Genomic DNA, 14,335 nt, shown 5'->3' with positions numbered 1-14,335 from the left:
AGAACATAAGAATGGTCATACTGGGTCAGATCAAAGGTCCATCTAGCTGAGTATCCTGTTTTCTGGCAGTGGCCAATGCCAGATGCTCCAGAGGAAATGAAAAGAACAGGTAATCATCAAGTGATTCATCCTCTGTCGCCCATTCCCAGCTTCTGGTAAACAGAGCCTAGGGACACCACCCCTGCCCATTTTGGTTATTAGCCATTGATGGACCTATCCTCCATGAATTCATCTATTTCTTTTTTGAACTCTGTTATAGTCTTGGCCTTCACAACATCCTCCGGCAAGGAGTTCCACAGATTGGTTGTGCGTTGTGTGAAAAAACACTTCCTTTTGTTTGTTTTAAACCTACTGCCTATTAATTTCATTTGGTGACCCCTAGTTCTTGTGTTATGAAGAGTAAATAACACTTCCTTATTTACTTTCTCCACACCAGTCATGATTTTATAGACCTCTATCATATCCCACCTTAGTCATCTCTTTTCCAAGCTGAAAAGTCCCAGTCTTATTAATCTCTCCTCATACGGAAGCCGTTCCATACCCCTAATAATTTTTATTGCACTTTTCTGAACCTTTTCTAATTCCAATATATCTTTTTTGAGATGGAGCAACCACCATCTGCATGCAGTATTCAGGATGTGGACATACCATGGATTTATATAGAGGCAATACGATATTTCCTGTCTTATTATCTTTCTCTTCCTGAATGATTCCCAGCATTCTGTTCACTTTTTTCACTGCCGCTGCACATTGAGTGGATGTTTTCAGAGAACTATGCACAATGACTCCAAGATCTCTTTCTTGAGTGGTAACGGCTAATTTAGACCCCATCATTTTATATGTATAGTTGGGATTATGTTTTCCAATGTGCATTACTTTGCATTTATCAACATTGTATTGCATCTGCCATTTTGTTGCCCAGTCACCCAGTTTCGTGAGATCCCTTTGTAGCTCAGTAAAATCCCAAGCAGAATGCACAATCTTGAGTAGTTTTGTATCAGCTGCAAATTTTGCCACCTCACTGTTTACCCCTTTTTCCAGATCATTTATGAATATATTGAATAGGACTCGTCCCAGTACCGACCCCTGGGGGACACCACTATTTACTTCTCTCCATTCTGAAAACTGACCATTTATTCCTACCCTTTGTTTCCTATCTTTTAACCAGTTACCAATCCATGAAAGGACCTTCCCTCTTAACCCATGACAGCTTACTTTGCTTAAGAACCTTTGATGAGGGACCTTGTTAAAGGCTTTCTGAAAATCTAAGTACACTATATCCACTGGATCCCCCTGGTCCACATGCTTGTTGACCCTCTCAAAGAATTCTCGTAGATTGGTGAGATATGATTTCCCTTTACAAAAATCATGTTGACTCTACCCCAACAAATTATGTTCATCTACGTGTCTGACAATTTTGTTCTTTACTACAGTTTCAACCAGTTTGCCCGGTACTGAGATCAGGCTTACTGGCCTGTAATTGCCGGGATCACCTCTGGAGCCCTTTTAAAAAAATTGGCGTGACATTAGCTATCCTCCAGTCATTTGGTACAGAAAGTGATTTAAATGATAGGTTACAAACTACAGTTAGTAGTACTGCAATTTCACATTTGAGTTCCTTCAGAACACTCGGGTGAATACCATCTGGTCCTGGTAACTTATTACTGTTTCGTTTATCAATTTGTTCCAAAACCTCCTCTAATGACACCTCAATTTGGGACAGTTCCTTAGATTTGTCACCTAAAAAGAATGGCTCAGGTTTGGGAATCTCCCTCTCATCCTCAGCTGTGAAGACCAATGCAAAGAATTAATTTAGTTTTTACGCAATGTCCTTATCATCCTTGAGTGCTCCTTTAGCATCTCGATTGTCCAGTGTCCCCACTGGTTGTTTAGCAGGCTTCCTGCTTCTGATGTACTTAAAAATATTTGCTATTATGTTTTGAGTCTTTGGCTAGCTGTTCTGCAAATTCTTTTTTGGCCTTATTATATTTTATATCTTTACACTTCATTTGCCAGAGTTTATGCTCCTTTCTATTTTCCTCACTAGGATTTAACTTCCACTTTTTAAAGGATGCCTTTTCGTCTCTCGCTGCTTCTTTTACTTTATTATAAAGTTCATTATCATGAACTTTTGTTCAAAATGCTAAATGCATACAAACATTTGACAGAATTCAGTTAACATATGCCGTTTGTAAATCTTCTCAAACATCTCTGCACTTGCCAAGTTCAGCTGGAAGTAGATATAATGAAAGAAGGGTTGTCCCTATTTGAAACAAGAAAGTACCCCGGGTGGCCCCCTTTGATGGCACTGTGAACTTATACCCAAACTTGGTCATTTGAAGATTTCTAGCTAGAGTTCTATGGAACTTTATGTTAGTTCAATCCGGACCTCATATGGAAAAAGACTCTGCAGGATTTCACCATCAGTCACAACATCAAATGGACACAAAATCGCTCTATAGATCAAGTACTATCTGTTCACCTGAGCTTAAAGGGGAAGTGCTAAGACAGAGGCATAACTTTTTAACAAAGTTATCTGCATAACAACTCATAAGAAATCTTCTAAAGTCAGCATGGGTTAAAATGCAGACTGATTGTGTGTGATTCAGTTGAAGTCATGGAGAAATTGATTTTTTGGAGGGGAAGGGAGGGCAATCATTTGTCTAGACTGGTGGATTAGTCTGTTGGACTGAATATGTTTTGTTCTAGTGGGATTGCAGTGACTCTACGGGCAGCTAATGACATAGTACCTCAAAAATAAATCAGTGCTCATTTGTTAGTGACCTTATAGTTTAAATTCTTTAAATCGAGAGCTTGTTCAGAAGAATGGATACCAAGTGAATTAATAAATTACATAAGTACTGCAGCAACAATTAACTGTTTGGATTTCCCTGATTTCTGGACTCTGGCCTTGTTACACAACTCTTATAAACATAAGGAAAATATTTTCATTTGGCACTGTTTCAATGGAATATGTTTCAAAGGTATCCAGTTTTTGTAAATCTTATTCGCACTGAAGCTTGAAAAACAGTATGTTTGCACTTGCTATAGCTACACACAATAACTACATATTTATTTGACAATAATAACTGCATACAGACAACAAAATGTGCTTACCTAATCACATTCAGTTATCCACCCAACTCTAGGTTTAACAATTGACGACTGAATACATGTGTTAAAAACAAAGACCACAAAAACCAAGTCCTTATTTCAGGGCACTGTATGAAGCAAAGCTTTTTTTTAAAAAAAAGTTCTCCATCCAGGACTCTCAAACTCATCACATGTTCTTGTCCCGACCCCAGTCCCACAATCCTTTGTGGCCACATCCCACAATCTGTTGGGGTTAAAGCAAGAAACCACGGCTGTTGTGATGGTGGGAACTGATAAGGTGTAGGATGATGCCGGGGGGAGAGTGTTTAGGAGACTTCTGGAGGGGTTAGATTCTCCTCAGGGGGCGCTGTTGGCTATTTTCCCACCCAGTGTGGGTGCTAGATGGCCTGGGTGATTGATGTTTACTGATGGCATGGTTGGGAGATTAGGTGGTGCTGGGGGAGTAGGTAGAGCTTACATAAAGACTCCTATGAAGATATGGCAATGACTGTATTAAAAAAATAATCCAGCTGATCACAAGTGTACAGTGACAATTAAGGTTACAAGATAAAGCACCAAATTAAAAGAAATAACTTCCAATTTTATGGGGCAGCTTTCCATGGGCAATTAATTTTGGCCATAAATTTACTGCAGGAATAAATGACAGTATTTAGATCAGAATTTGACTGTACCCTGAAAACAGGCAGTTAGATGTCCAAAAGCCATTTGCACCCATGGGGCATGGATGAGAGATAGGCAAGTGGAAGCATCACAGAAGGTGGTCAGACACAGTTGCAGAAGTCTGCAAAGACAGTCTAAGAGGATGGAGTGGTCCACACTGATTTCAGTACTGCTTTCAACAAAGAACGAGAAGGGGTGACAGTTTTCATCAGATAAACTGAGAGGTTGCTGATTCTATGGATGAGAATATTTTCCATGCTATGACAAGAATGAAATCCATACTAAAAATTAAAAGTATATCATTGTGCAAGAGAGAAGGAAAATCTACTTTCTCACACATTGTCAAGACCACATACAGTACAGCACATCTTCAAACACAACGTAAAACAGAACAGGAAACATGGAGGGAATAGGCCATTTACAATAAAGTAATTGTAATCAGAGGATCAGCGACACAAAAAAGTGATCCTAGTTATTTTACAGATAATGCAGCAGACTAATCTCCACAGGCAAGGTTCATGTTTGTGTGGGTTACTTATTCTCTTACTATTTACTAAGTAAACAATCAGAATCAGCAGCTTTGAAGTCATACAGCATTTGATAAGAAGCCTAATTTGAAGGGATTGGGTATAAAATCCCAAATCCCATCAGTTTCTAGTTGCTGACACTGAGACTCTCAAACTGCAAGCAGAATGGCCTTTCGTTCTTTGCTCCTTGTTTTCTTAGCTGGACTGGTGTTTTTCTCTGAAGCTGCGCCATTGGTAAGTGTTTCGATATTGAGGTGGACTTTTACATGTGATCGACGTAACCTACCTCATCTTTCTTTTTTAAAATGATGAGAATTGGAATAAGTGAAAGACAAATCAGTCTATTTTATTACATTTATTTTAATTGTATATTGTGTGTTGGCCCTGCACTCTCCTACCTCTTTTCTTATTTCTACAAAAAAAGTGCTTCCCCCATTTGCTGTAGTTATTTATGTTGATGAAAGCAGTAGATAGGCTGTAATAGGAGGTAGCACCTGCTATCAGGACAATTTCAACAGCCATTAAAAAGAACCTTCCCTACCAAATATGTTTCAGCTTTGGGAGACTGTGGAGAAGCAACTCCTTCCCTCACAAGACATCAAAGCCATCATCAGCTGAACAACATCTCAATGGGCAGTAGTGTTTGGGTGGATATATGACATGAGAATTCATCTCCCAGCAGGCCTGCCAACTGCTGCCTACTGACTCACCTGCTAATTCCTTCTGTAATGGTTCTTGCTGCAACCTCAGCAGAGAAGGGAAATGAAGTGGTGCCTGGTCTCTTCTCTATCCACTCTTCCTTTATTGCTCTAGGTCTCCCCATCACCATTCTGTAGTTGGAATGGATTGCCACATCCACTGCTCTGAAAGAGGCCTGGGACCAAGTCTAAAGCCCCCTTTCCCCTCCTCTCACTTCTGGTGGCACTCATGTGGCTCTGAAAAATGTGGGAGATCCACACACTGTGTAGCCTGTTGATCTCCCCCAGCAGCATTGCCCTTGTACTCCCACTCTGCTCCACAGGGCAACTTCTGATGTTTGGAGAAGCTAGTCCATATGATTTTGGTGTGGAGAAAAACAGGTTTTGCTTATCCTGCCCTCCACACCCTGACAAAGCTTCTGAGATGATGGCTCAGAAACTCCTTTATCCATAGAAGTTAACCACTCCTGCTACAATCTGCCCCACTGATAACATCAGAAACCTCAGCAGGCAGGAGGCTCTTCATCCTAGAAATTGGGGTGGGTGAGAGGGGGGAGTGAGAAAGTCAAGCAGGGGCACAGAGTTTATTTCAGTTTGTTAGATTAATAGATGAGCTTTTCTCAGGCTATGTGGCAGAATCCCCAGAGGTGAGGTAGATTGTCATGGGTCCCCAGAAGGGATTACAGGTGAGGGAAGGGGTCACACAGTTTAAATTATTACAATTTTTAAATAAGAACCTTTCTTTTTTTAAAAAAATCAGAAACTGAAACCTGATTTTTGAAACCAATGATGGTTAAACACTCGGTAATTATCACTAACCAGCAGCTACTATAGAGTTCTAGTTTCTTTTTTACTTAAGGGGTTATGGGAGGGGCATGGTCCTGTTTTATCCTCATTCCCTCTGGGGTTGCTGGCTTCTCAGGGAGGAAGCAGTCACTGATCTAACGAGCACATGGAATATAATTGTTGCAGGCTTTGTGCAGGGGAAGCTTCTTATACCTTTCTCACCCGTGCACACTTGCTCAAGGGCTGACCACAGTCTGGCCCATAATGGGGTTATGATAGCGAGAGAGAGCACATGTGCATGGCTTGCCACAGTTGAACGAAGGGAGGAATGGGATAATGTGACCACCGTGAAGCCTCTCCTGACTCCTCTAGCCCCCACACTAAAACAAGGAGATCAGGCTGCTGGATTCCAAACCATCCACTCCCCGCTTCCAGGATTAAATTTTTATTCTGTCATCTGTGGGCTTGGTTGTGCCAGTTAGCAACAACTCTGCACTGGATGCTAGTCAGAACTGCATCTCCCCAGAACCAAGTGTGGAGAGGCATTCTGTCTCTGAGGACAGGTTCTCAGTGCACATGAGTGCACCCCTTTGTAGGGTGCAGCATATGCTCCCTCCCTCTGATCCTGCAGGCTAAATTTTTGTATTATACAGTAAACTTGTGTAGTTGGTATATGAAAATGTGATACCCTCTAATTCTAAAAAATGCAATTTCTAAAGGACATGCTTTATCATGGCCCATCACTCCTATATAATTTGCCATACAAGAATTACATCTCTCTTTTCCCTACATGCAGGGCTCTCATGATTCCAAGCACCCTCTTATTGTGAAAATTCTAGATGCAGTCAGAGGAAGTGCAGCTTCCAGTGTACCAATTAAATTATATAAAAAGGCTGATGATGGGACCTGGCAGCTCTTAAGTTCAGGGTAAGTCATATAATACAATGAGAAGGGGGCGAGGGAGGCATTGAAAGAGGCCAAAGATTAGAAAACTCACCTTTTACATGCATTCATCTTAAAAACATATGTATAATGTCATTAGTTACAATCTGAGAAGTAATAAGGTAATTTATGCCTACACCAAATATTTACAGAGTGTGTGGGTCTCTTCTTCTAAATAATTATAGCTGCAAAGCTAGCAGACTGACTCCTGGATGGTTTGAAAAAATTGTAAACACAAGGGAGGTAACTCACAGGCAGCATGAAATGTGGTATAGAAAACTTTTCTTCCTTCAATTGCTCTTTGACTCTTCCCTCTTCATGACACTTCACTTTATGGCTACAAGCAACACATCAATTCTTAGTATGAAGTCCACCTCTGCTCTAGCATGTTGTCAGAGAATGAATGCCCACCAATTTCTTCATAATATAATATGGCCTAGTCAGAAGACTTCTAATCTGTTTGAAGTTTAAAACTCTAGTTAAGAATTCTGGCTGCACTGGAGCATAAAAATATTGTTTCAAGATAGGATAGCAACTTCCAGGAGAAAGTCTAGGGAAACCATTATCCTCTGTCAAGTAGCCTACAATAGCCTGGATCATTTCAGAAAGTGGATAGTTAAAGTCGTCACACTGCAGGAATCCACCACTAATGGGATCCCAGCCTCAGACCAATAATGAGCCTACATCAAAACTGTATGCAAGTTCTCCAATATTATTACACAAAGGAATTCTTATAGTGGTGGTGCTCCAATTATTAGAAGGTGCCAATACATTGTTTAAAGAGTTAGCCTCTGACAAACCTAATGGCCCAGGGCTGCATATGATCACACTGAGTAGGGGTGAGGGAATGGAAAATCTAGCCATATGTTTTCCCATTTAAACCAAAATGTGCCCTCATACCCAGAGAAGGAAGCAAGAGCACGTGGTAAACAGCTTAAAGCATATGCTGCTGCTTGAGATATGTATACTTATTGCTAAAAAACATATTGACTATACTGGTAATATACACAATAAAGTGCAATTGGGAGGTGGAATGTGTGGGCAGGTGTGTGTGAAAACATTGTGTGGGTGTAGGTGGGGGGGAGAATTGGATGCTCTAAGGTCAGTTTCCGAGGGTATTTTAAAAAAAACCTGAGATCTGATGCAAAGAACATGCAGTGGTAATTTTATTAGTTCTATTTGGCAGAGATGATAATGCAGAGCCCAGTAAGTACTTGAACTTAATTAGAGACAGAGAAATTACTTCCACACTCACTTCAGTGTGGTAGTGGAATTTTAACAAAGGAGTCTCAGAAGCTCATTCTAGCCCATCACTGTACTTTTAGCTAAAAGAGTTATCGGGGTTTAGTTGAGAAAGTTTGTTAAGTAAACGGAGAGTTGCTTAACAGTGATCAATGTAGGATAAAGAAAAAGTAGACAAACATTTTAATCAATCAGGAAAAATCCTAAGAACAGGCTTGAAAGCATTCTAGTAAAATATGAAAATGGCATCTGTGATTTAACAAGTTCCTAGATGGTTTATCATTAAGTGCTGAATTTCCTTGTCTTATACTAAAACAAATGAGAGACTCAAATGTGTCAGTTGATGTACTGATTAGTGTTTGCCTTTTATTGTAATGAAAAAATACAACAGACATTTAGAGACTGAGTCTCAGCATTCAGAACTTTAAACAATGGATGGAGATTATTGAAACACTAACATAAAATACAAGCATCATACTATCCACTGATATCCGATCACTAGTTCCTACACTATAGGACTGATTAAGTGGAAATAGAGTGTTTCTAGAGGAGCTACATTAAGCCAGGAGACAAAATTCAATACAGGCTCCACATCCCCACATTGGCTAGCAATTAAAGCTCTGCAGTTTCTAGACAATACTAATGTCCTGATAGACTAATTTAAACAAACCTATCTGCTTGTGAAGGTCAAACAACTCAATGGACTAATAAGATTTCATAAGTCTATACTCTTGGTCAAACCTATGGCAACCTCAGTGTAATTCAAATAAATTATAAACAAAGAGTGTTCTTGTAAATAAACCAGAACAAAATATTCTCCTAAAAAGAAAAAGAATTAGGAACAACCTTATGTGAAGTATTAATAAATAATAGAGTAAACAACCACTAGTTTAAATGTGTTTATTAAAACATCATGAGAGTTATGCACTCTTAGGCCAGCGGTGAGTTTTTCTTGTGTGCCCCCTGCTGGCTCTGAAGTCACATTTAAACAACTCTGGGCTCGGCCCGACAGCCTTATCAGGAAACAGTGAACACCCATGCCAGGTTTCTTTTGGCTCACCTCCAATCTTTGCAGCAGTAACAATAAAGAAGCTTCTACAGCCCAGACATACTTTGTGGTATGCATGGAAAATCTAGATGCAAGGACAGACTTTGTGAGGCCGCCACAGTACAGAGAGGAACAAGTTATTTCAGATGACCAGTCAGCATTTTCCCAGATGTCTGGCTACAGAATGTCATTGTAGTTCAATGCTATATTTGCCTCTTTCTTTCAGACATCTGAACACAAAAATAAATGTATATTATCTTGCTCTCATACAGAAAAACCAATGAATATGGTGAGATCCATGAGCTTACAACCGAGAAACAATTTGTAACAGGGTTATACAGGATTGAGTTTGACACAGTCACTTACTGGAAGGGACTTGGCCTTAACCCATTCCATGAACATGCTGATGTGAGTATTCATTATATTTCTATTTCACATTTTAAAAGGACCTATAATTGCACAGAACAAGGCTGTGTTAACTGTATAGGGTTTAATTAATAACTCTGTCCATTTATTGCTCTCCAGTTTCAAAGGCTTTGCCATGAACTAACACCTTCAGGTTCACTGAGCAGTTCAAATTTGCAAACTCAAAGCTCCACAGGAATTTCCACACACCAAATACCCCAGAACTAGCCTCCCATTTTCTCTCAGCAGGCTCCTAGACTTGTTTCTCATCTAGGGACTTTCCCCTCCCCCCCCCCCGACTTTTGCAGCCACCCAGCGGTCCTTCCTAGGTTTTGGGGGGTACCTGTGGAAGAAGAATAGCAGGGCTATTTCTCCCTCAGTCTAGTGGGGAAGGAGGGTTCCATATTTTCCTTGGCCCATCACTAATGCTTTTGTTAGTGATGTTTGCCACACAGTGGTAGCAGTACAGCAGCTTCATATGCAATTGATTTTATTTAGATTTTTAAAGAAAAGTTGACCCAATGCTCTACCTGCATGCAACACAGTTATTGAAAAAGTCTAGATAAATAAGATGGTTTAATATTAACAATATTTCAAGCTAAGTTCTTTTTCAGTTCATTCCCCTCCCCAAGAAATCCTGAATACATCAGTTTTGAAAACTGTTCTGAAAATCTCCAGCCTTCTCTGTTGCATCAAGGTTTGGGGAGGAGGGGATGTTAAGTTCCAGAGTGGAGGACCCTCCACTGAAAACACTTTACCAGCAGCCAACAAACAAACATCTTGCAGCTATCAGTTTGACCATCCCAAATTATTTCTACAGCTGGGTACAATATGAAGAGAGAAACAATCCCTTAGCTACTTAAGGCCCACAGTATAAAGCAGTTGTGGTATTTGGTTGAAACCAAACCTGGAAATGTTTAAAAAGTGACAATTTCAACATTTTCACAGGGGTTAAACTTTTTGGCGTCCCCTTAATTGTAAAAAGAACTTGACTCTAAAATTTAACTTTACAGTTAAATATAATTGAAATCAACAGAATGGGCTAATTAAAATATTATTTCCAAAACCTAACTGTTTGGAATAGAGGTGTATATATCATAAAGTCTATGTATGGCAAGGAGAATAGATGAGAAATAGGAACTTTGTAGATAATTCCTAAGCTTGACAGGGCAGTGCAAGACACCAGTAAATTAGGAATCCACAGAACATACAGTACTATAGAGGGCAAGGAAAGCAGGGTAGCTAGAGACCTTGCAGAATGAAACCTGTCAGGAGCTGGGAACTTTGCAGGAATCATGATTTATGTAAGCAATATGAGTTTCCGGTGCCAGCAACCCTGTCATGTGAAGCTTAGGAGTTTTTCAGGAGAGATGTTAGTGCTGGAGACTGTACAGAGGACCTTGAGTCTTCATTGATCACTTCTTAAAGATATACACAATTAAAACTTTAAGATAAGGCTATGACTATGTCCAATGTAGCTAAATATTTAAAGTATAGAATAAAAATAATCAATTAAGGGAAAATAGATAAATACTTAACTACATTCAGAGGTTGGGACATTAAAAGTCAATGGGACTTATGCCAAGTCACTTAGGGCCTGTTGAAAATCCCATCTGCAGTTCATACAATCTCTTAATGTACATGTACCAGACAAATAAGATATTAGCCTGGTGTGATTAACGGAATATTTTGAGGTATGCAGCTTAAATATACAGAATGGATTGGATGAAGTTGGAAGTTGTGTCTGACTCACAAGAGGGTGAATATTAGCAGGAAAAGTATGAAGTTTTAAATCTGTATAGGGAGGATGGTTGGGTTAGTTTGTATTTTCTGGTTCACTGTGGAATAATGGAGAGAACATTGTTCTTTTGGAACTGCACATTCAGAATGAACGCTATGCTGGACTCTCAATGATCATGGTTATCTGAAATAAGGGAGCATTGAGTCATTGGTCCACATGTGGAGAGGAGATAGCAAGATTTTTGGTGTCTGGTTTAAAATGGGTAGATGAACTGGTTATATGTAGTGAGTAGACGGTGGTATGTAAAACTAGTCTGTACTAGAAATGAATACAATCTAGGGCAGTTGGGTTTAAGAGGGTTTCTGGCCTATAAGCAGAGTCTGGAAAGGAATTCAGGGAATAGAGCTAAATTTGCTTTTCATGTGTACATACACTTAAGAGCTTGTGTGAACTGTCCACAGATTTGAATGCTTACCTTCCATCCCTTAATTGTTCATTTTTCCACTCCTAAATGCTTAGAAGGTTTACATACTGCACACAACAGAAAGACAAACTGTTTTAAATGAAAATCTTCACCCTCTCACCCCATGTAAATGCACTCTTAGCTTCTGCTGCTCTTTGGCTACTTCTGGATGACGAATGATCTAGTAATACCTTAAGTTTCAGACTTCAAGGACAAAAGACAGGAAAAAACAAACTTGCTCAAAAGAACTGATACTAACCTCTGCCATTTCCTTGGTTGTTTTCCCCAATGTACCAATATTATCTCTGTTTTATCTGGATTGACCAACTTACTATCATCCAACCTGTATCTTGGATAGATGCTAGAAAAGCCAATTAACCTGGTCCAAGCCTGAAGTACCTCATAAAAAGTTGATCATCTGCATCCTGATGGCACAGCAGTTATGACTAAATATCCTCCCTGTGTTATACATTGAATGGAACACAACACAAAGGAAGCATCAATACAGACAAGTAATTGTCATCTATTACCCTGTAATGGGCTTACCTTTCCGGTGTTGGTGCCTCAGTTTCCCCTCTTCAGCTAGTGGTCTGCAGTCTCCATGGTAGAAGGGGTAATCTGAGGTTTAACCATCCTGCCAAATCTTAGAAAAAATTCTCTCATTTTCAAGTAACAAAGCAGTCTTCCAGCTCTCTCCAGGCTTGGTAATCTTCAACTGCCCTCCATGGACTCAGTAGCCCTTTTTCCTTGTTGACACAAGGATACACACTTACAGTGGTGGTGTTGACAATTCCTTTGCCCATACCCACGGCTAAGCAGCTCCTTACGAAGGACATGAGGCTGTGTGAAGGGAAAGAGGTTGCTTCCACTTTCTGTTGAACCTCCTTCTGAGGCGGCCCTAAATAAGTACAAGTGTTAACTCCGGCCACACTCCCACACCTCCACTGCATTGCTCCAGGTCTCCTCTTTTGCCAGTTTACCCCTCTCCAGGGTTTCTGTCTTTCCACAAAGCTTTACTCACTAGCTTAGTTTCTCTGACTAATCCTTCTCCATGATTCCTCTCCCTCCTATCTAAAGACATCCTTCCCCTCCATCTCTCACTGAGCCCAGATTTCATATGATATAGTTCTGTAATCACCTTTTTTCAGTTACAAGGTTAGTCCCAATAATAGAAGGGCCAGCATGCTGTGTTACATAACCTTAGAGTCTGCTGAGAGCAAAGAGAGAACAAACATCTATCCCTAGTAGGGTTCACAAATGGTCAACAATACCTCACGGTCAAAAAGCACATCAAACAAATGCTGTGTCTGTACTGTAACAACACTGATTTATAAGGTCATGCACATATTTTACTAGCTTTATATAATTAACAAAATGTAAAAACAGTGACAGAAAATTTTCATCAAAATATTAGACAAGAATATGCATGCTTCCAAAATTAAAACTTGAGGTTAAATGTATACAATAGTTTTGAGGCACAGCTTGTTATTTGGGGACTGGCAAGTAATGAAGAGGACAGGTCACAGATACAGAGCCATCTGGATCACTTGATAAGTTGGATGCAAACACACTATGTTTCAGTACAGCCAGATTTAATAAACAAAGAATACAGGCCATAATTACAGGATGGGGCACTCTACCTTGGGAAACGGTGATTCTAAAAAGGGCTGGAGGGTCATGGTGGAGAATTAGCTGAACATAAGCTCCCAATGCAACACTGAGGCCAAAAGGGCTAATGAGATCCGTAGATGTATAAGCAAGGGAATCTTGAGGAGCAGAGAGGGTATATTACCTATATGTTTGGCACTGGTGCAATGCTACTGAAATACTGTGCCACACTTCAAGAAGGATATTGATAAGTTAGAAAGGGTTCAGAGAAGAGCCATGATTAAAGGATTGTAAAACGTGTCTTATAGTGATAAACATATGGATCTCAATCTATTTAGCCTATCAAAGAGAAGATTAAGGGGTGAGTTGATCACAGTCCACAAATACCTACATGGGGGAAAAAAATAATAGAGGGCTCTTCAAATTCAGCAGATAAAGTTATAACACGATCCAATGACTGGAAGTTGAAGCTACACAAATTTAGACAAGAAATAAGGAGCAAGTTTTTAAACAGTGAGGGTAAGTTGTTCCAATGGTTAGTTACGAAGGGTTGTGGTGGATTCTCCATCACTGGAAAGATTTAAATTAAGATTGGACTTTTTTCTAACAAATTTGCTCTGGTTCAAGCAGGAATTAATGTGGGTAAATTCTATGGCTTGTGATATGCAAGTGGCCAGATAAGATGATCACAATGGTCCTTCTGGCTTTAAAAATGTACAACTATGTTTCAAGCTCTCAAGTGTTTTTTTCTCTCTCTTCTCCAGGTGGAATTCACTGCTAACGATTCTGGTCATCGTCATTATACTATTGCTGTTCTCATCAGTCCCTTTTCCTACTCAACTACAGCTGTAGTTAGTGAACCAAAGGAATTAGGAACTACACATTAACCATGCAAATTCTCCTACATTGGTCAATTTAAGATTTGTAGATTGATTTCCTATAATGAATGATTCTGCAATAATCAGTTTTATTACTCACATAACATTTTTCATCTTCAAACACTAACTCAGAAGCAAACTGCTACGCAATGGATTTTTATTTAGTGAATGTGTTAATGCTGGTAAAGTCAATAAATGTTTCTTCTTAAAAATGTTTTCAGTT

At 39.6% G+C, this 14,335-nt stretch overlaps 1 protein-coding gene across 1 annotated transcript; it reads left to right on the top strand.

Moving 5' to 3' along the window:
- The first annotated feature begins 4,466 nt into the window (after positions 1-4,466).
- LOC135874554 (transthyretin-like) lies at positions 4,467-14,121 on the top strand. Its single transcript, XM_065399428.1, has 4 exons — positions 4,467-4,535; positions 6,582-6,712; positions 9,290-9,425; positions 13,999-14,121. Exons 1-4 carry the CDS (start codon positions 4,467-4,469, stop codon positions 14,119-14,121), a joined length of 459 nt encoding a protein of 152 aa, XP_065255500.1.
- The last annotated feature ends 214 nt before the right edge of the window (positions 14,122-14,335 follow it).

The sequence above is a fragment of the Emys orbicularis genome, chromosome 2, assembly GCF_028017835.1.
Source record: "Emys orbicularis isolate rEmyOrb1 chromosome 2, rEmyOrb1.hap1, whole genome shotgun sequence".
Lineage (NCBI taxonomy): Eukaryota > Metazoa > Chordata > Testudines > Emydidae > Emys > Emys orbicularis.
Note: the sequence above shows the minus strand (reverse complement) of the source record. Positions and strands in the feature narration are given on the sequence as shown.